Below are 20,976 nucleotides of genomic sequence, written 5' to 3' on the forward strand. Positions count from 1 at the left end.
ACAGCATCACTGGACTACATGTCACAGTGGGACACCAAAATGTAAGTCTCTTCTCAGTTGTTTATAAATTAATAAAATATCAAATGACAAGGATCTACTTTAGCCGTTATATAAAACAAATAATGAATGTTTTTACATTCTTTCAATGGAACGAATATTTAATTTGGTGAAAGGTGGAACAAACCATTCAACTCGACTTCTCCTGGTTGAATGGTTTGTTCCAGCTTTCACCAAATTAAATATTCATACCATTGAACTCATAAACATTCATTATTTGTGTACTAAATAATACACTGTGGTATAATCTGGACTAACCCAGATTGTATGTGGGATATAAACCAGACCATCTTACTGTGTGTGGTTGGGGTACAGGGTAGTTTGTGTGCAGTCACACTGGCAACTGTCCACACTGTTTCACAGAGACAAAAAGAAATTGCCTGGAACACTGCCAAGAGAACAGTTCTTTAAAAGCAGTCACCTGATTTTGTCCATAGGTCCCTGTCTGTCCTCACAGAGGCTGCAGAAGGTGGAATGATGTGTTTCAGGGAAAAATCTGGATTAAGTCCAGTCACAGGAACACAACTGGTTTTGTGAACTATCTGTAACTTTTCCGTCACTGTGTTGTCTTGAACCTCCCTCTGCTGTCTTTCTGTCAAACAGGCAAATGTTCATTTAAATGTGAGAAACATCCAGCAGGTGACATCCATATATTTGGAATTTCCCTGCGGACAGGATTCAGGGGCGAGTGATTACTCACACGTCAGGGCGCCATGTGGCCATCGTCGATCTGAGCGTGCCGGATGTCTGTGTTTGCAGAGGTGTCGGTGTCCTTCGACCGAGAGTCCTCGCTGACCTTCACCTTCCAGGAGCCCTTCTCAGTGATGCAGAACCGGAGCTCGCAGGCATCCAGCGTGTCCAGAGAGAGCAGCAGCCGGGCGAGAGAGGATGTGGCCTTCAGCTTCGTCACCTCGCAGAGTCCGGCCATGCTGCTGACCGTCACCACCTTCAGCCAGCAGTACATCACCATCATCCTCGCCAGGAACGGTAAAGTACTCCCCGTAAACACACCCAAACATCTCAGTGGTACAAACACAAACCTTTCTACCATCATCAGAGCGGGTGTCTGTTTCCGTGCACACAGACACCGGGAGCAGCCAGGAAGTGAACCAACAGCATCACAGCTCCACATTCCATATAGTACGTAGAAACAGTGTTGTTAATGTGATACGTAGGTGAGGTTATTCCATCACCAGCGTGTCTGTCAGCAGAGTCTCCAAACACTGAAATGATCAATAAGTAGGATCAAATGTGTTCCAGTGTTGTTGTCGATAAGAACTCTGGATTTTGGATCATTTGATTTCTTCAAAAGGAGCCTCACCACTAAAAATGATATTTATGGCATCAGGGGTTTTTCAAATCGTTGCACCCCCCCGCACACACGCACACACACACACAGTCCGTATTGGGAACTGTTCAGGACTGCAGTCCAGGATCCGTTCCCTCTTCTTCAGCAGCCACGTCTTCTTAAGACGACCTGCAGTTTGTTAATTTCTTTCTATTTTAGTATTTTCTCACTGACAACATTGTAATGTCGTGACAAACAGCAACTTTTAGGTGAGCATATGTGAAAAATATAGTAGTTAAATTCAGATTTGATAAAATACTAAAAGTGACAAAATGCACTGACTTCCCAAAACATTCTGTGACTGGGATTTGTTGCATAACGAGGAAACATCAACACTTACTGAAAAACTTCACGAACATATGAATAATAAGAAATGCAACATAAAATGTGATTTAAAAAGGTCACAGCAAAGGGCAACGATTTCAACAGTTATTTTATTTTTGTATTTTTTAATTTTTTTTTCTGATTCTTTTAAAAATCTTATTGAATTGCAAATTGTTGACTCCACAAAAGATTTGTTAAATATTATCAATGTTTTTTTATATATATATATATATATATATATATATATTCCTGGTATAGAAACAAATAGATTTGTGTGAGAGCTGTAACTCAGCTCAACTTTATTTATAGAGCACTTTAGAACAGCTACAACTGAAACAAAGTGCTTTACATGGAGGTCATAAAAAACAACAAAACAGCCCAACAACAATAAAACCTTGAACCAGTTAGAACCAGGTTCCAGACACTTCTAAACGGATAACAAAAGCAAATATTTAATAACTAACATAAAATAAGGGATTAGCACAGATACTATCTGACAGTTGGCTGCTTGGTTCATTGGTTGATGTCAGATGTCAGACAGATGCTGGTTCCACTTTGGCCACTTTAGGAAGTCGCACAATGAAAGCAGTTGGAAGCTGACGGTGACTTTGAGTCGTACAGATTCTGTGGAGGAGCAGATCATCGCACACACGCAACTAACAATAATAACAACTAATTAATAATAACAACCAGGAAAATCACTTCCTGCGGAGCGGCCTGACGTTACAGACGCATTCGGAGAAACCGCAAATGAGCTCGGCGACGTTTCTTCTCGAGTTACAGGCTGTACGTCCAGTTAGCAGGTTTGCTGTGATCATTTCAACAAATTGGTCTTATTGATCACAAGTGAGTTATTTGTTCCGCGGTTACTCAAATTGAATGATTTTGTACGTTGTTGCTCTTGATTTTAACACTTTATCCTCCTCTCATTGGGAGGTTATAAAATTGCATTTTGTTTTGTTTAGTTTAATTTGTCACGTCAAAGGTTAGCAGCACGAAAACAGCTGGTGATTGGACACAAATTTGTCAGCCGACCTTCCTCACAGCTGAATTTAACTCAAAACTAATATTTTAACTTCAACTAAATCTGTTGAATCCAATGACAGCCACATTTATTTAAAAATAAATTTAAATTTGCTGCAGAAACATGCTGGCATATTTTCATGTCACCAGTCTGAGTACTTTATTTCATTCCTCATGAATAATTTATTTTTTTCCTGTCTCTGATATTGCGTGCATGAGCGCGCGTGTGTGAGAGAGAGAAAATAAGTCAGTGTGTCCACGTTATTCAGCTCTCAGAAGTTTTACGTTTAAAGAAAACAAAAGTAGAACAGCTTTTATTTGGGAGAAACTCCAACCTGCCACAACCTGCTCTGATTAACAGTTAAATCTGATCTATTCATGCTTTTATTTTGTGGATCTGTCTGACATATTTCCTGTTTCCTTTCACAAAATTTCAAAGTTTATTCACTTAAAAAACACATTGGGGAAATTAGAACCTTTTTAGTCAGAAATCAATCAGAAAAGTGTGTGTTGCTGCATGAGATGGGCTATGTGTGTGTGTGTGTGTGTGTGTGTATGTGTGTGTGTGTGTGTTTCCTTGAGTCGTTGTGTGACAGTGACATGGACGCAGATGACTGTGAGGTAAAAATGAAAACTGTCAGCTCTGACTTGGAGCTTTTTTTCCAGGTAGCGGATGAGTGAACCTTCTTTCCAGCTCAGTGCTTCAGAGTCTGTAAGCAGGTGTTGAAACCTGCACCTGGAATTCTTCCTGTCACTAAACAAACACAGAGATTACAGTGTTTTATAAAAAAAAAAAAAAAAGAAATTACAGTGCAGAATCCAGATTAAAGTGACGAGGGCTGACTGAAAGGTTCTTAGGTTACCCATGATGCTCTGGGTGGGGGGTGCATTTTCCCCAACTTAGCCTGCAGCACTTCCATCTGGTGTTACAGCACTCTGTGTGAGCTCGTTTTTAACAACGTCAAACCATTTTAAACACAGTCAGCCCCGTCATAGCACAACAGTTAACACTATCATAGTGTTGCATCAATTCATTGGGTAAATAAGCTTCGTTAGAGTTAATCAATGTGATTTAACCCTATGATAGAGTTGAATTAACACCACCAGGTAAGAGTACTCATGGGCATGAAGACAGTACGGGCTGTGGTAAATTGATATTTTTCCTTCATGACGTTGACCTTCTCACACATGATTGACCTCTGGCTGATGCCAGGACACTTCCAGAGTGCAAATTGGGTTGAAAATCAGGTTTCGTGATGTTGACCAAACCACATTTGGTAGAAATCAGCAACACGACCAGGGAGGAGTCGGGAAACAGACAAACATGACCTCAGTGACCGACCTTTACCAGGTGATGGTCTAGTGGTTAAGCATTGGGCTTGAGACCAGAGGCTCCTTGGTTCAACTCCCAGGCCGACCTTGGGCAAGGTCCTTAATCCCCGAGTTGCTCCCGGTGTTTAGTGGGCACCTTGTGTGGCAGCACCCTGACATCGGGGTGAATGTGAGGCATTATTGTAAAGCACAGTGAGCATCTGATGCAGATAGAAAAGTGTTATATAAATGCAGTCCATTTACCATTTAGCAAATATGACCTTGCTGGGCAGTTCCAGAAGCCACCTACATATCTGTGAAAATTTGGTGCAAATCAGAGTGAACTTGAATTTTGACCTTTCATGACCTTGACCTTTGCTGAAATTCATCCTTTAAGGGCAGTTCCAGTGGTGACCTTCATCACCACAGCGAATCTGGTAGAAGTGGGGCTAAGTGGAGGAGTCAGGGCCCATCTGCCCGTACATGCATTTGCAAGTCCGTCCGTCCGTCCCTAAGTGTATTTGTGAGTGTGTGTCTGTCTGTCTGCCCGTACTTGTGTACGTGTGAGTCTGTCAGGCTAATGGGTCCATCTGATTCTGTCTGTCCATCTTGTGGAATCCTAGTTGCTGCTGAAGTTGCTGGATCTAAAGCTCTTCACCCAGCGTTGGTACCTAGTGAGTCAGTCCTGACAGCGTAGTGACTCTTTGATCTGTCAGTTTGCGTGTGGGAGGAACACGGCGCACATATCGACGCGCTCGCTAAGCAGCTCTGAGCCTGCAGATAAATATGTATACAGCGGACGCCGTTCACATCCATATGTCTATTTATAAACACGCTCCATCACCGCCGCCACAGCTTCTTCTTCTCCTCCGGCCCTCTGGATTGCAGTGGGGTGCTCACAGAACATATTTGATCTCTCAGCAGACACAAATTCTAAAATACAGTATTTGAGTGTAAATACTCATAGTTCATGTGGCTGGAGAGCTGAGCCTCCACACCTGTAGGTGGAGCCAGTGAGTCACAGTGGAAACATCACCACATACTGGTCCATGTTGTAGATCACAGCATCAAACAGGTGGATGTTTTCTTCTCTAGTTCCTTTTATCTTCAGTAACTGATTCTGATATTAATATCAGAAAAATCAATTAGAAACATCAAAAAATATTAAGTAAAAATGATGGTTGATCTTCTTCTTGTCCTTTGGTCAAACATTGGTCCAGCACAGATCCGATGATGTTTCTGTTCAGAGAATCCGGACTCTGGTGGATCTCGTTTCCCCCGCTTGGTGCCTGAGTTAATCCAGCATCTCAGTTTCTTTGAGAGCTGAATGAAGCCCCTCGTGGTCTTTGTGTCCAGGGAGTCTCCAGATCTGGTATCACCTGCAGACAGACAGGAACCCGGATGTGTTCAGCCCCGCCCTCGGAAACCTGGCAGACGGTCGCCTTCATCGGATCAAAATCCACCGTGAAAGCAAAGATCTTTATGTACAAGTGAGTCACTGAGGATTTAATTCTTAATTTTTTTTTCCACCTCTTTTTTTTTTCATTTGCAAAAAAAACGTGAAATGGCTGCATGTCGTTAGATCCACAAATAATTGGACAGATTTAAAAATAAAATAAAACGTGGTTTGAATGAAGACACACCTTTTCCACCGTAACTGGTGACAACATTCTCACCTGGCAACATTCAACACTTTGCCCTTATAACTCGGGCCTGGGTTTGTGTTCTCCCCCTCTCTCTCCCTCTCTCGACCATGCTCCACTTAGGATGGCCTTGGACAGGTCCAGTGCAGTTCAGTGCAACTCCAGCCAAACATGCTGCTGATGGTATCCTCAACTCTTACCATTATCGGGCGACACTTTCTGTGCCCACTGGGACATTTTGATGCCAAGTTACACTGAGCCTGCACTGGACACCCAAGCAGAGTGTGAGGTCACCACAAGACCAGAGGAAGTCACCACACCACCAGGCCATGCTGGAATGGTGCTACGAGGCCGTGAGGGCACAATGAGACCAGCTGGTCAACCACAAGGCCAGAAAAGTGCGCCCCCTATGTTGGTTTGTCAGTAACTATACGCAGTATGCAGAACTCTGGCCATTTCATGTAACAGTCCTCAGTTTTAGGCTTCAGATGTCTTTGAAGACGTGTTTGTTCAATGACCAGGTGTGTTATTCTTTTAATATTTGAGAAAAGAAGTGTCCAGTTACTTATGGACCTCAGTGGATCTCCGGAGCAAAAACACTCAGCAGATCAACAACATTTCAGCTGATGACATAAAAAAAAAGCTTCAGTGTTCTTCGTCGCTCTTCTGTCAGATTTTCTGATGTGCATGTGGGCGGAGCTTTTCCCGCCTGCCAGGAAGCCTGAAGCACTTAGCGGCTAATTGTGCGCTGATGGCGCTTTGTGTGAAGCATTCGAGAACACAATCCTCCATCTATAACCACCCGGAACGTTCTGCTGTGCTTTGGGTTTCATATAACCAGCTTTTTCTCTTTGATTACTTTCCACTCAACCAGATCGACCAGGACGTGCACAGAAAGTACACGCTGTCCTCCGACGCAGAGCTGGTCCTCATCAGGTCCTTGAGTTTGGGCAGAGTCATCAGTAAGTGGGCACGCTGTCACGAGCGTATGTTCACTAACACCATGACGACGTCGTTCGTGCTCACAGTTTACCTTCAAGAAACAACTCTTAAAAACCCAATTAAAGAAAAACAACTTCAAAGTTCATTCATTCAGTCACCTTTATTAGCATAAGATTAAAGACACTGAACAAATTAAATCTCAATAAGAACAGTTGACAACATAAAGTCGACAATGTAGAATTAAAGCTACTGTGTGGAGGATTTAGAGGCGTTTATTAGCAGAAATGCTATAAAGCATTAATAACCATCTGTTCGTTAGTGTATAATTACCCACAGCAATGAATTCATACATCAATTAAATTGAATTATGAGTAAAGTATAAATGTGATTTTAACAGGAACAACTACAGAACATAAAGATCTTAGTAATATTTACAACCACAATCAATCAATTGAATTATTTTTTAATTTTATGTTTTGTGCAGATTTGTGGCTAAAATGTGGAAAATAGATTTGCCAAATACACTTTGTATTATTATTATTATTATTATACTATTGTATCTTAATTTTCCTCTTGGTTGTGCGTTGCCATCTGTCCGCCTGCCACTCATTCAATCACAGGAGCTACTGGTTCTTTTTGTTAGATTTGTTAAATTATCTATTTATTTTGTTTTGTTTATTCATTTTTAAATACTGGTCAGACTTCTTTTTGCTTTGCTTTGTAGTTTCTTTCATTTTATTCTGTTTTTTGGTGTTTTATTATTATTTATATCATTCAATAAAATATATTGATTTTTAATAATGTCCATTATTTTGATTTTTCGAGATGAAAAACCATTTCTCTTTTCATCACTGGTGACTCCACTTAAGTCTCTGGAAGCATATTGTGAAAAACTGCCATCTTCCTTCAAGTCGTTTGTCTCCGCTCTCACGTCTGAATGTCGCCATTTATGTCTACATGTGATATTTTGTTTTATTGATATTTTGTATGCTGCTTTTATAAAGATGTTGACATTCAGCAGCACTTTCCGATTGGCATTCTGAGTGAGAGCCGAGCGTTGGTGTGTTCCCGCGTTCCAGGAATGTGAGTCAACACAACTTCAGGAACATGGACAACCATCAAAACGTTTTGGATCCATCTTATCAAAGCGGTTCCAGATCACACCAGGACCTCAGTTTATTCATTAGCTGAGCGCCAGAGTGCACGAGAGTGTGCGCACGTACAGTCACAGATACAGAGGAAATCTGTTTAAGAGGGAATAAATAAAAATTTCATGCAAAGCCTTCAGGACTCCATAAGGAAACATTTCACATCATCAATAAACCAAAAACCTCAAACCAACAACAACAGAAAAAAAGATGCTGAAAAATAACTTTAAAAAGATTCTAAACATGAAATGATTTATTAAAGACCAACTGTTAATTTTAAGAATAAATTATTTTGGGGTGACATTTTCTACAGAATTATGAAATGATTATTATTTCATGTATTAAACTGACAAAGTAACAATTTCCTATCCCAGCAGTCATAGAGCGGGAGGCGGGGTTCACCCTGGACAGGATGCCAGTCTGTCACAGGGACACAAACACACAAACACAGTCACACCCACTCACACAGCTACGGACAATTTAAAGATTCCAATCCATCTAACCCGCACGTCTTTGGATATGGGAGGAAACTGGAGCACCTGAAGGAAACCCACGCAAACACAGGGAGAACATGCAAACTCCACAGAAAGGCCACAGGCGGGAATTGAACCCATGACCTTCTCGCTGTGAGGCAACAGTGCTAACCACTAAGCCACCGTGCTGCCCTTAATTCAATTCAAATGAATTGAATCGATGAATATTCAGTTATTATTATTATTTTTTTTTTTGTCTTTTGTTGAATTTTGGGAAATTGATGTTTCATCATATTTGTTCTTTGTGGATTTGAATTATTCTTCTGCCTTTAATGTCAAACGTCTCAAAATGTCTCATTTCCACTAACTGGTGAAATGTAATCAATTAATTTCAATCAATCAATAAATTTCAATTGAGTTGACCACTTTGAGTCCTTCTTCTAGGACGTCCAAAAGCTTTGTTGATTCTAGTCTGAGCAGGTACTTGGTTTGAGGCCATTTTTAAGCCAAGTCTTAAATGCACAGAATGTGCACAAAATGTGCACACACTGGAAGTGCAGCAATGAAAACAAGGAACAGAAAACCTCAAATTCCAGCACACACAGAGGGAGCGTCACTTCATTCTCTGCACGGGACGCCGTCATGTCACAGAATCCTGACTGTTCAGTTTATGCTGAAATATTCTCTTTCTTTTGGACTTTTAATCATTTTTCTGTCTGCAGGAAGAGAAAATCTCAAAGACGACGTGGTTCAGGCAGGTTTGAAGGGTTTCGTTGGCTGCCTGTCCTCAGTCCAGTTCAATCATGTGGCTCCACTGAAAGCGGCGCTGCTCAATCGAGGAAGCTCATTGGTCACCATCCGCGGTCCTCTGGTCCAGTCCAACTGCGGCGCTCTGGCGGACTCCATCACATCCCACAATCTGAAAGGTAACGCAGTCTGCAGGTGGACGATTTATCGTCACAAACCAGACACGCACCAACATTTAATCCACATGAGGTTTTCAGAGCGGAAGTTTAAATATTAAACTAAAACAACACACACACACACACACACACACAAAGAAAGGCGTGAAATCAGTCTTATTGTGTGTTTGTTTGAATTTCTGCACAAATATCTGAGAGGCTTAAAATGTGACAAACGTGCAGAAGCAGAGGCCGTGAGTGAGGTGACGCCAGCGCCGCGTTACTGACGCGCGCTAATAAATAAAAGGCCTTTGAAGACGTCGTCGCACCGTTGTGTTGTTCGGCGTTACGCTGCACTGCTTGCGGGTGCTGACAGATGTTTAACTTCCATCTGAATGACAGCACACAGCGCCGCCAGTAAAATTTTAATGAATTATGTTTGTCATTGTTGCACCAACACGCATTATCTCACTTTGCTAACAGCCAATAAAAACAATAGTATCTGTGCTGCTTGTTGGCTCATTAACGAATGCTAATGAATTTGGCTGTTTCTCTTCTTCTTCTCCTTCTGCAGATCAAGCTGCAACAGCTAATAAAGATAAGGAGCTGCAGGAAAACGACACCCAGACCGACGTGGCCGTTATAGCAGGTCTAATGATTTGTCTTTTCCTTATTGATAATGAGACCCAGCTGTGCGTTATCGGCTTTGTTCTTTTTTGTGCTGCATTACCGCTCCGATCTCGTTAGCTCAGGCTCGTTTGCATTATGGCCGCCACTTGAACACTTATGTTTGCGGTGGAATTTCTGTCTGGGAAGATAAATTTAGAGGCTTTTCCGGGCGCTTTCAGCGCAGCGGGATCTGTGTTTGTGTTGGACTAAAAGCTAATTCTGCTCTCAGCTGAGACGCCGCACCGTTAAACACCGATGCCCACAGAGGATTTGTACCCGAAGCTGCTGTTGACACTGAGGACATCCTGGGAAACACAGCGCTGGAAACTGCAGTGACCACTTTATTAAGCACGCCTTTCTGCAGAATAAAGTCATCAGTACACAGCAGTACTGAGCCATGTACTGTGAGATACTGCATAATACTACCAGGTCAAAATGGAATACTAGTAACTTTTAAGTTGGGGATATGATCAAGGTAATCACAAAAACGTGTTATAAAGGCATCCATTGTCTATTATTATTAGTACAAAATACAACAGGATACTACAGAATACTTTAACTATAGTATTGATGTAGACAAACACTATGGGATACTAGAGCGGAATACTTAGACAGTAATGCGAGATACCAACATGTGAGTTGACTGTACTATAGAATAGCCGTACATAGGGAACTATAGTGGAACACTACAGAACATGGAAGAGTACTATATGATGTTCAGAGAGTACTTCAAGAATCTTTAGGACACTATAGAACACTACTGTACTCTCAAAGAATAGAGAGTACTACAGGATACGCCAACAGTACTTCAAGAAACGATAAGACTCTATAGAACACTACTGTACTCTACAACACCAGAGTACAACAGGATACTCAGACAGTACTCCAAGAAACTGTAGGACACTATAGAACACTACTGTACTATAGAACACTAGAGAGTATCAAGAGTAATTTTAAACCAGGAAATAGAGGCACCGCACCTTCTTGTTTAGGCTTTGTACCCGCTTGTTGAAAGGCCGATTTTTTGTTTTTTAAGCGTTATTCCTAGCATACAGCATCGCCCTTGGTGATCAATTCTTCCAGAAATACATAACATTAACAAGGATTAAACTTCTCCATCACTACAATGGATTTCCTTCAGTTGGGCTGCCAGAAGGCAGGATTCACGCTGATGCCATCCTGATGGAAAATCAAGGCTGAATGCTTCTTCTTCTTCTTCTTTGTCTTTTGGCTGTTCCCGTTAGGGGTCGCCACAGCAGATCAATCATTTCCATCTCACCCTGTCCTCTGTATCTTCCTCTGTCACACCAACCACCTGCATGTCCTCTCTCAGCACATCCATGAACCTCCTCTTTGGTCTCCCTCTTCTCCTCCTGCCTGGTGGCTCCATCCTCAGCATCCTTCTCCCTATATACCCTGGGTCCCTCCTCTGCACATGTCCAAACCATCTCAATCTCGCCTCTCTGACTTTATCTCCAAACCGTCCCACCTGTCCCTCTGATATGTTCATTCCTAATCTTGTCCATTCTTGTCACTCCCAAAGAGAATCTCAACATCTTCAGCTCTGCCACCTCCAGCTCTGCCTCCTGTCTTTTTGTTAGTGCCACTGTCTCTAAACCATACAACATAGCTGGTCTCACTACTGTTTTGTAAACTTTCCCCTTCACTCTTGCTGATATTCTTCGGTCACAAATCACTCCTGCCACCTTTCTCCACCCACTCCACCCTGCCTGCACTATCTTCTTCACCTCTCTACCACACTCTCCATTACTTTGAACAGTTGACCCCAAATATTTAAACTCATCTACTTTCACCACTTCTACTCCTTGTAACTGCACTATTCCACTGGGCTCCCTCTCATTTACACACATGTACTCAGTCTTGCTTCTACTGACTTTCATTCCCCTTCTCTCCAAAGCATATCTCCACTTCTCCAGACTAGACTCAACTTGCTCTCTACTCTCACTACAGATCACAATGTCATCTGCAAACATCATAGTCCATGGGGACTCCTGTCTGATCTCATCTGTCAACCTGTCCATCACCACTGCAAACAAGAAAGGACTCAGAGCTGATCCTTGGTGTAATCCCACCTCCACCTTGAATGAGTCTGTCATTCCGACTGTGCATCTCACCGCTGTCACACTATTTTTGTACATGTCCTGCATTACCCTAACATACTTCTCTGCCACTCCAGACTTCCTCATACAATGTCACAACTCTTCTCTTGGCACCCTATCATAAGCTTTTTTCTAAGTCCACAAACACACAATGTAACTCTTTCTGTCCTTCTCTGTACTTTTCCAACAGTATTCTCAGAGCAAACATTGCATCTGTAGTGCTCTTTCTCGGCATGAAACCATATTGCTGCTCACAGATCTTCACCTGTTTTCTAAGCCTAGCTTCTACTACTCTTTCCCATAACTTCATGCTGTGGCTGATCAACTTTATGCCTCTGTAGTTACTGCAGCTCTGCACATCACCCTTGTTTTTGAAAATAGGAACCAGCACACTTTGTCTCCACTCCTCAGGCATCCTCTCACTTTCCAAGATTTTATTAAACAATCTGGTTAGAAACTCTACTGCCATCTCTCCTAGACATTTCCATGCCTCCATTGGAATGTCATCTGGACCAACTGCCTTTCCACTCTTCATCCTCTTCATAGCAGCCCTCACTTCTTCCTTGATAATCTCTTTTACTTCCTGATTTACTCTCGCCACATCATCCAGCCTTTTCTCTCGCTCATTTTCTTTATTCATCAACTCTTCAAAATATTTCCTCCACCTTCTCAGCACACACTCCTCACTTGTCAGCACATTACCATGTGCATCTTTTACCACCCTAACCTGCTGCACATCCTTTCCAGCTCTGTCCCTTTGTCTGGCCAGTCGGTACAAGTCCTTTTCTCCTTCCTTACTATTCAACTTCTTGTACAGCTCGCAATATGCCTTTTCCTTTGCTTTTGCCACTTCTCTTCTTGCCTTACGCCGCATCTCCTTGTACTCCTGTCTACTTTCTTCATCTCTCCGACTATCCCAAAACTTTTTCGCCAACCTCTTTCTCCTTATGCTTTCCTGGACCTCTTCATTCCACCACCAAGTCTCCTTGTCTTCCTTCCACTGTCCAGATGCCATACCCAGTACTGTCCTAGCTGTCTCCCTCACCACATCTGCAGTACTTTTCCAGTTGTCCAAAATTGCTTCCCCTCCAACTAGTGCTTCTCTCACCTGCTCGCTAAATTTCACACAACAGTCTTCCTCCTTCAGCTTCCACCATCTGATCCTTTGTTGAGCTCTCACTCTCTTCTTCTTCTTTACCTCTAAAGTCATCCTACAAACAACCATCCTATGCTGTCTAGTGACACTCTCTCCTGCTACCACCTTACAGTCTGTGATTTCTTTTAGCTTGCATCTCCTATAAAGAATGTAGTCCACCTGTGTGCACCTTCCTCCACTCTTATGTTACCCTGTGCTCCTCCCTTTTCTTAAAGTAGGTACTCACCACAGCCATTTCCATCCTTTTTGCAAAATCAACTACCATCTATCCTTCCCCATTCCTGTCCTTGATGCCATATCTACCCATTACTTCCTCATCACCTCTGTTCCCTTCACCAACATGCCCATTGAAGTCTGCTCCTATCACCACTCTTTCATGCTTGGGCTCACTCTCCACCACCTCATCTAACACACTCCAGAAATCTTCTTTCTCCTTCATCTCACAACCTACCTGTGGGGCATATGCACTGATGATATTCATCATCACCCCTTCAATTTCCAACTTCACACTCATCACCCTGTCAGACACTCGCTTAACCTCCAACACACTTAACATACTCTTCCTTTAAAATGACCCCAACACCATTTCTCTTCCTGTCCTCACCATGGCACAACAACTTGTACCCACCGCCGATGCTCCTGCTCTTACTTCCCTTCCACTTGGTCTCTTGCACACACAATATGTCTACCTTTCTCCTCTCCATCATATCAGCCAGCTCTCTCCCTTTACCAGTCATACTACCAACATTCAAAGTCCCCACTCTCATTTCCACCCTTCTAGCTTTCTTCTTCTCCCGCTGTTCGTGGCAATGTTTTCCTCCTCTTCTTCGTCGTCTTCGCCCAGCAGTAGCCCAATTTCCACCGGCACCCTGTTGGGCAATAGCACCAGTGGCAGACATTGTTAACCCGGGCCGCGACCGATCCGGTATGGGAATTCGATTCTGAGTCTGCATAGTTGGGTTGGCTTGTTTTATGCCGGATGCCCTTCCTGACGCAACCCTCCTCATTTATCCGGGCTTGGGACCGGCACTCAGAATGTACTGGCTGCACACCCCATGTGGCTGAGAAAATCAAGGCTGAATGCAAGATATAAATTTTCCTCATTCAAAATGTTAAGAAATCAATCTGTACATTAACATTTCCGTTTTTGTTTTAACTCCTGGCAACGAGTCCCTGTTTGTTCCTCTGTGTCCTGTTTGCACTCTGGAGGAGGGTCAGCCTGCGTTGTGTTTGAGTGTCTCACAGCGTGGTGACAACTGACACAGCAAGCAAAGAGCAGAGTATTACAAACATATTTTTTTACTTTTCTTTGAAAGTCTACTCTGAGTGTGTTTGTGAGTGTCCTTGCTATGGTTAAACTAAAAACACAGCTGCAGACCCACGATGCATTAACAACATTCTCCAACGCCTTTTTCCCCAAAATACACCTAAAGACTCTTTTTGAGGATGGCAGGATGTAAAATACGCTTGTGAAGCCTTTTTACCTCTCAATAAGGTCGCACTTTCCACATATATACAGAAATTCTTAATTGTTCCTGCTCAGAGACGACAAACCAGGGGCGCATCCAAACAGAAAGAGGGTGTTGTAGGGCTGACATGCCCTCCCCAACACCTCTTGATTAAAAGGTCCACTTTTGAACACATTTTTATACAACTACTATTTAATCATAATAATAATTATAATTACTATTATTATTGTTGTTATTATTATAACTAAAATGTTTAAATCAGTATTTCTCTGGGCCTACCTGTTACTGTACTTCTGGACTAAGTTTAATTGATGACCCATAAAAATAAGTTTAGTTCATTTAACTTTTCTGCATAACTAAAGTGGGATGTGAAGCAATATCTCTTTTTAATGTAATGTCTAAGCTCAGCATTACTGGGTCTGTTTGGGATTCGAGCTTTAAAATCAGGTCAGTTAGAATGACGGAAGCCAAAAATATTAAGCTGATTATGGTTGTTGTCATTAGTAATCTAATCAAACAAACGTGTAGGTTGTGATATCAATTTTGGTAAAAGGCGACAAAAAAGTGAAAATACAAGTACAACATACATTTAGCAGTAGGGGGGATCGGGGTCAGAAATCACATCCAAATAATTAAAAAAAAACAGAAGGCATCCGTGGACATCAAAAACCGAAAATATTCTGGGGGCCACTGAAGACTCCCCACCCCTCCTCATTTCAGCTCCTGGCTGCAGGCCTGATATTTTAAATTGGTGCTGAATGAAGTAACACCTGTAGAAAAGCGTCCCCTTAAAATGTGTTTATCCTGAAGTATTTAAATAAAGTTTTTGTATAATATGATGTTGCATTAGAAAAGCAGCAGCAGCAGGAGAAAAATTAGCTCTCTTCTTAACTGTTTCCATCTGGTTTTACCTTAAACTCTAGGTCGTGACCACAAAAGGGTTTCTATAGAATAAGAATGTGTAAACATGTCCTATTTCACGCAGCTCTCACACGCTGTTGTTGTTCTGGTCCTTCAAGAAGCCTCAGAATGCCTCATTTTGACCTGAAATTTTCAAAAGCTCCTTGCAGCACGGGGGGGGGCGGCGCTCCCCTTCTGGACCATCCCTCCTCTCCCTCCCATATGCTGTCGCCCCCTTGCTGAATTTTCCTACAAAAACCCCTTGAGTACTATAGCACTATAGCATACTCTGACAGCACTTCAAGAAGACTGCAGGACACTAGAGAACATCAGGAAACACTTCAGAGTACAACAGGAAGCTGTAAGACAGTCCTGCTGAAACTGTGGTGTACTGCTGTGCCCCCCCCGCAGAAGACTGTTAGTTTACGACATGCATACATACTACGTAGTTTACTGAGGGTAAACTAGGTTTGGCAGGTTTCTTTTGTTGTAACCAACCACCATAGCAGGTGATGGACCTCTCCCATCAACTTAAAGTAAGACCTCCTCGATGGGGTCCGAGGCCTTTTGGGTCCCTCGGATTCTGTCGGTGAACTGGATGAAAGTCTATGACTTCCCCTAGATGGGACCTCACTCCATCATAGGGTCCTTCCCAAGTCTGTTTCCCATTTACAGGTGGGTGGACTGGGTGTCTTGTCCAACAGCACTCCATTTGCATGAGTGGGACTCAAACCCAGGTCTGGAGAGTGGTTTCCCACTGAGCTGTCTGCTCTGCAGTTTAATGTAGTACAACAAAAACTCACAAACCGTTGGTCCTTCAGGGTAACTTTATGTTTTTCAAGCATGTGATTAGTGATGCATGTACCGTAACGGGGTGGAACTGAGAACCACTTCAGTCGGGATCCGTTATGGAGGCAGGTTTACGGTGCTAACACGGTTCTCGTTTTGGTTAATTCTGCACACAGCAGCTGTGTTATGAAGGATTAAGATCAGATTATTTTCAGATCCGGATTATGACAAAACCTTCTCCCGGCTTCTCCTCAGGTGTTGTGACAGCGGTGGCCTTCATCGCCGTGTGCATTGTAGCCGTGCTGACCCGCCTCCTGTACCTGCGGCAGCAAACACAGAGCAGTGAAGGTGTGAAGGAGAAGGAGCAACGGCACAACATGGAGCCGGCCTACAGGGCGGAGCTACACCTACACAACTCTGTCAGGGACACCATGAAGGAGTACTACATCTGACAGCGGCCGCCGCACGCCGCCGTCGGACGGACAGGTGCAGCATTCCTAGTAAACACAGATCTGTGCTCGTGACCTGGACGTCGAGCAGAGACACGGGTAAAAACCTCGGGGACTGTCCCGCTGAGCGGCCACTCCAGCACAAACAGGAAGAGGAGGAGTCTTCACCAATTTCTTTGATGTTGGTCAAACGGGAGCGGAGGCGTGACGCTGGCTGTGGGAGCAGCCATCCAAAGCTGCTGCACACGTTCTTAGCAGCACTCCAAACGCTGAAAATTCCCACAGTTCAAGTGGGAGACACTCGGAGTCAAGAAGCGTAGGCGCGGCCTGTAAGATACGCACGCATTCACTGCCGTCTTTGTTTTTCATCGTGGTAGTGAATGTTGTCGACAGGGACGGACGGCCGATACTGCCTACTGTAAGAGTGCCTAATTTGCCTTTATTTACTTATTTTTTATTTATTTTATCATTTGGCACAATTTTTCAACATCACTCCAGTTCTGGAAAACAAACATACGTCTCATTTTGCAAATTTTGCAAAGCTCTTTATTGTATTAATGGTTCTGGGTAGAGAAGCTTGAATCTTTGACTGGACTGAGTTGCTTGACACAAGGACGTTTCGCTTCTAATCGCAGACACTTCCTCAGCTAAAATTCTTGCTCTGGTAGTCTGACTTCTGTCTTGACTCTTGTAGAGAAGAATAACAGAAGCCACAAAAGCTGGAGTTTTAAACCTAACCAGACCCCTCCTACTGAGAGGCAGACTGCTATTGGCTAGTATTAACAATTGCTCTAATTAGCACCTATTGTGCTCTAGTTAGCGCCCTCCTAATGACAGGGTAGCTGTCCCTCCTAATGATGGGACTGACACCTCTCCTGATGCCTCTCCTGACGACCCTCTTGACGATGTGAATGACTCGTTACCATGAACAAAAGACTGAAACTGCTTTGACCTAAGTACCCCATTGTAAACAGGGGACAAAGCGTGTCTCAGACCCCCTCCATGGTTAAGGCTGGGGTTCAACTGTTTCACATACAAAGCTTCCTTCACTCCTCTCTCAAACCATTTCTTTTCTCTGGCTAAGATTTTAACTTCCTTGTCCTCAAACGTGTGGTTAGTGTCTTTAAGGTGGAGATGAACTGCAGACTGAGGTCCACTGGTGCCCTCTATGCAGTGCTGGTATAGCCTTTTGTACAACGGCTGCTTAGTATCACCTATGTAGTGTTTATTACACTTTTCCTGACATCTGATAGAATACACTACATTGCTCTGTTTGTAACTAGGGATGCTGTCCTTATGGTGAACTAATTTACAATGGGGTACTCAGGTCAAAGCAGTTTCAGTCTTTTGTTCATGGTAATGAGTCATTCACGTCATCAAGAGAGGTGTCAGTCCTATCGTTAGGAGGGACAGCTGCCCTGTCATTAGGAGGGTGCTAACTAGAGCACAATAGGTGCTAATTAGAGCAATTGTTAGCCACTAGCCAATAGCAGTCTGCCTCTTGGTAGGAGGGGTCTGGTTAGGTTTAAAACTCCAGCTTTTGCTGGCTTCTGTTATTCTTCTCTGCAAGAGCCAAAGCAGAAGTCAGACTACCAGAGCAAGAATTTTAGCTGAGGAAGTTTCTGCGATTAGAAGCGAAACGTCCTCGTGTCAAGCAACCCAGACCAGTCGAAGATCCAAGCTTCTCTACTATGGAAACCACCTGGATAACTGAGAGCATTCACAGAAACATTAATGGTTCTCGCTCCGTTTGTGCCATTCTACCCCCAAAACTAATCAGTTTGGTGAAAACCGTTGCACTGTAAAACTTGCAGATGACGAAGTAGTTATTCGGTAAACAACAACAACAAAAAAAAAAGAATCACAGACTCACTCACAGCATTCTCACATACTGTCAGAATTCAGGTTTTTGTTGCTCACCAGCTTGCTTCATTTGAGCTAACAACATGTAAGCTAGCTAGTCAAATGAACCATTGTAGCATCAGGGCTAGCTAGCTAGCTGAATGAAAAGTCCTACGGGTCGTTCAATTTATACAAAAGGAATCTATTTGTAAACTTATTTTTCTTGTGAAACCGTTTAAATGAAATTGGCACAGTTTTAATAAACTGAAATTTTTGTTAGAAAATTTAAATTAAACAGTTTAAATAAAAAAAACACTAATAAATCAACCAACAATCAATGTGGATGAAAACAAAAGTACTTGATGGACATCATTTTTTTTTCTCCACTCGTTATGTTGACTGCATCAATCAACAGAAAATCTGTGACTGCTGCATTTTGGTCATTTATTTCAAGTAGTTTTTCAAGCAAAAAACAAGCAAAAAATGTTAAACACTCTCAAAGATGCTGCTGTTTTCTGTCACTGCATTGATCATATTTACATGGTTTTAATTTCTGGCTATAAGTCACATTTATTTGTGAAATGTACATTTCGCAAGAACTGAGGAAAAAACATTTCTGTAACAATCTGGAAAGACTATTCAGTCACACACAAACTTAAAGAACATAGGCCAAAATATCTGACGTGTTTGTGGACCATTACACCTCTTTTTGGTAGACTATTAATCTCCTTTTTTTCTTCTTTTGGGGGGAACTGTTACACTCCCATTTTATTTTTTTTTTTCTTTTTGTGGACAGTTACACCCCTATTTTGGGGGGGGACTGTTACATCACTATTTTTGACATAATTACAATTACCCGTGATTACAATTTCCCAATAATTACAAAAAATTAAAGTCTTATAGTCTGGAAAATGCGTGATTTTCTTTGCAATTTTCTGATATTTTATTTATAACTGTCACGCCCAGCAAGAAGCAGTTTGAAGCAGCATGAAAAATAATACAGGCAAAGAGGATTTTTAACTGACCATTTCCCCGGTTTTTGTCCACACAACACCTGGTTATTTGTTCATTTATTACTAATTGCATTTATTTATTTGTTTGTTTTAATTGGCGGGACAAGTGTTTTATATTTTAGTAGAAATCTTATCCTGCTGCAAGTAACAACGTTAGGCAAAAACGGTTACACACAAACCGCCACTACAGATTCAAACACACTGTAATGAATGAAGGACCTGGAGACGCTGGAGCGGATCTGTGCACGTGCTTGTTACCGTCTGAACATGTAACATTCTCCCATATCAGAGAGATGAGTACTTACCTCTCAACAGTGTTCCTTTCCTTTGCGATGGGTGAAAACCGTGTGACTACTTCTCCTTCTTAATGATTTGTATAGCTGCAGTTTTATTAAGGGTATATTGTATAGATGTATAATTTAATAATAAAAGTGATGATATTCTTAAACATCTCCTGGGGTTTGTCTTTGGACATTATTTGCTTTAAATACAGATGTTTGTGACTAAGAATTTTTAGAAATCAGATACGTTTCCAGAGTGGAAACATTTAATGTGATTGTTATTTATTGTTTGTCTTTATTGAGTAACACAGTCTGCCGTTGAGCATCGTGAATGTGAAACATCTTGTAAAGAGCAGTAGTGAGCAGTTGGTGTTTAACATCGGGCCATATTCACACCGAGCAGCGCAGTTATAAATATAAGAAGTATTAACCTAGGAGAGCCTCAAAAACAAAACACATTTCACACAGACTTATATAAAATCCTGCAACGCATATAAAACCAGCATCAGACACCACCAGTACAACACTTTGAGCATCTGGTGTCACAGAAAAACAATTTTACATTTTATAATTATGATCATTTTTGACCAAAAATTCCTATTTGTAATTGTCAAATATTTGTTAACCATAGTGGCCGAGGAGATGATGTCAACATCTTTAACAAAGCTGGCAAATGCTGTTTTTAAAACTTGAGCAATATATATATATATATATATATATATATATATATATATATATACGAGGGCTGTCAATAAAGTAACGGTCCTTTTTATTTTTTTCAAAAACTATATGGATTTCATTCATATGTTTTTACGTCAGACATGCTTGAACCCTCTTGCACATGCGTGAGTTTTTCCACGCCTGTCGGTGACGTCATTCGCCTGTGAGCACTCCTTGTGGGAGGAGTCGTCCAGCCCCTCGTCGGAATTCCTTTGTCTGAGAAGTTGCTGAGAGACTGGCGCGTTGTTTGATCAAAATTTTTTCTAAACCTGTGAGGCACATCGAAGTGGACACGGTTCGAAAAATTAAGCTGGTTTTCAGTGAAAATTTTAACGGCTGATGAGAGATTTTGAGGTGATTCTGTCGCTTTAAGGACTTCCCACGGTGCGAGACGTCG

At 42.2% G+C, this 20,976-nt stretch overlaps 1 protein-coding gene across 1 annotated transcript in view; it reads left to right on the plus strand.

The window, feature by feature from the left end:
- The window catches only part of cntnap5a (contactin associated protein family member 5a), a 267,130-nt gene extending 250,209 nt beyond the window's left edge, over positions 1-16,921 (plus strand). The window contains exons 19-24 of the mRNA XM_034186315.1: positions 817-1,044; positions 5,420-5,553; positions 6,581-6,668; positions 8,992-9,195; positions 9,746-9,820; positions 16,530-16,921. Coding sequence (XP_034042206.1) covers positions 817-1,044; positions 5,420-5,553; positions 6,581-6,668; positions 8,992-9,195; positions 9,746-9,820; positions 16,530-16,726 — 926 coding nt within the window. The 3' untranslated portion in view covers positions 16,727-16,921. The remainder of the gene's footprint in view (positions 1-816; positions 1,045-5,419; positions 5,554-6,580; positions 6,669-8,991; positions 9,196-9,745; positions 9,821-16,529) is intronic.
- Positions 16,922-20,976: the final 4,055 nt, after the last annotated feature.

This window comes from Thalassophryne amazonica, chromosome 14 (assembly GCF_902500255.1).
Source record: "Thalassophryne amazonica chromosome 14, fThaAma1.1, whole genome shotgun sequence".
Classification (NCBI taxonomy): Eukaryota; Metazoa; Chordata; class Actinopteri; order Batrachoidiformes; family Batrachoididae; genus Thalassophryne; species Thalassophryne amazonica.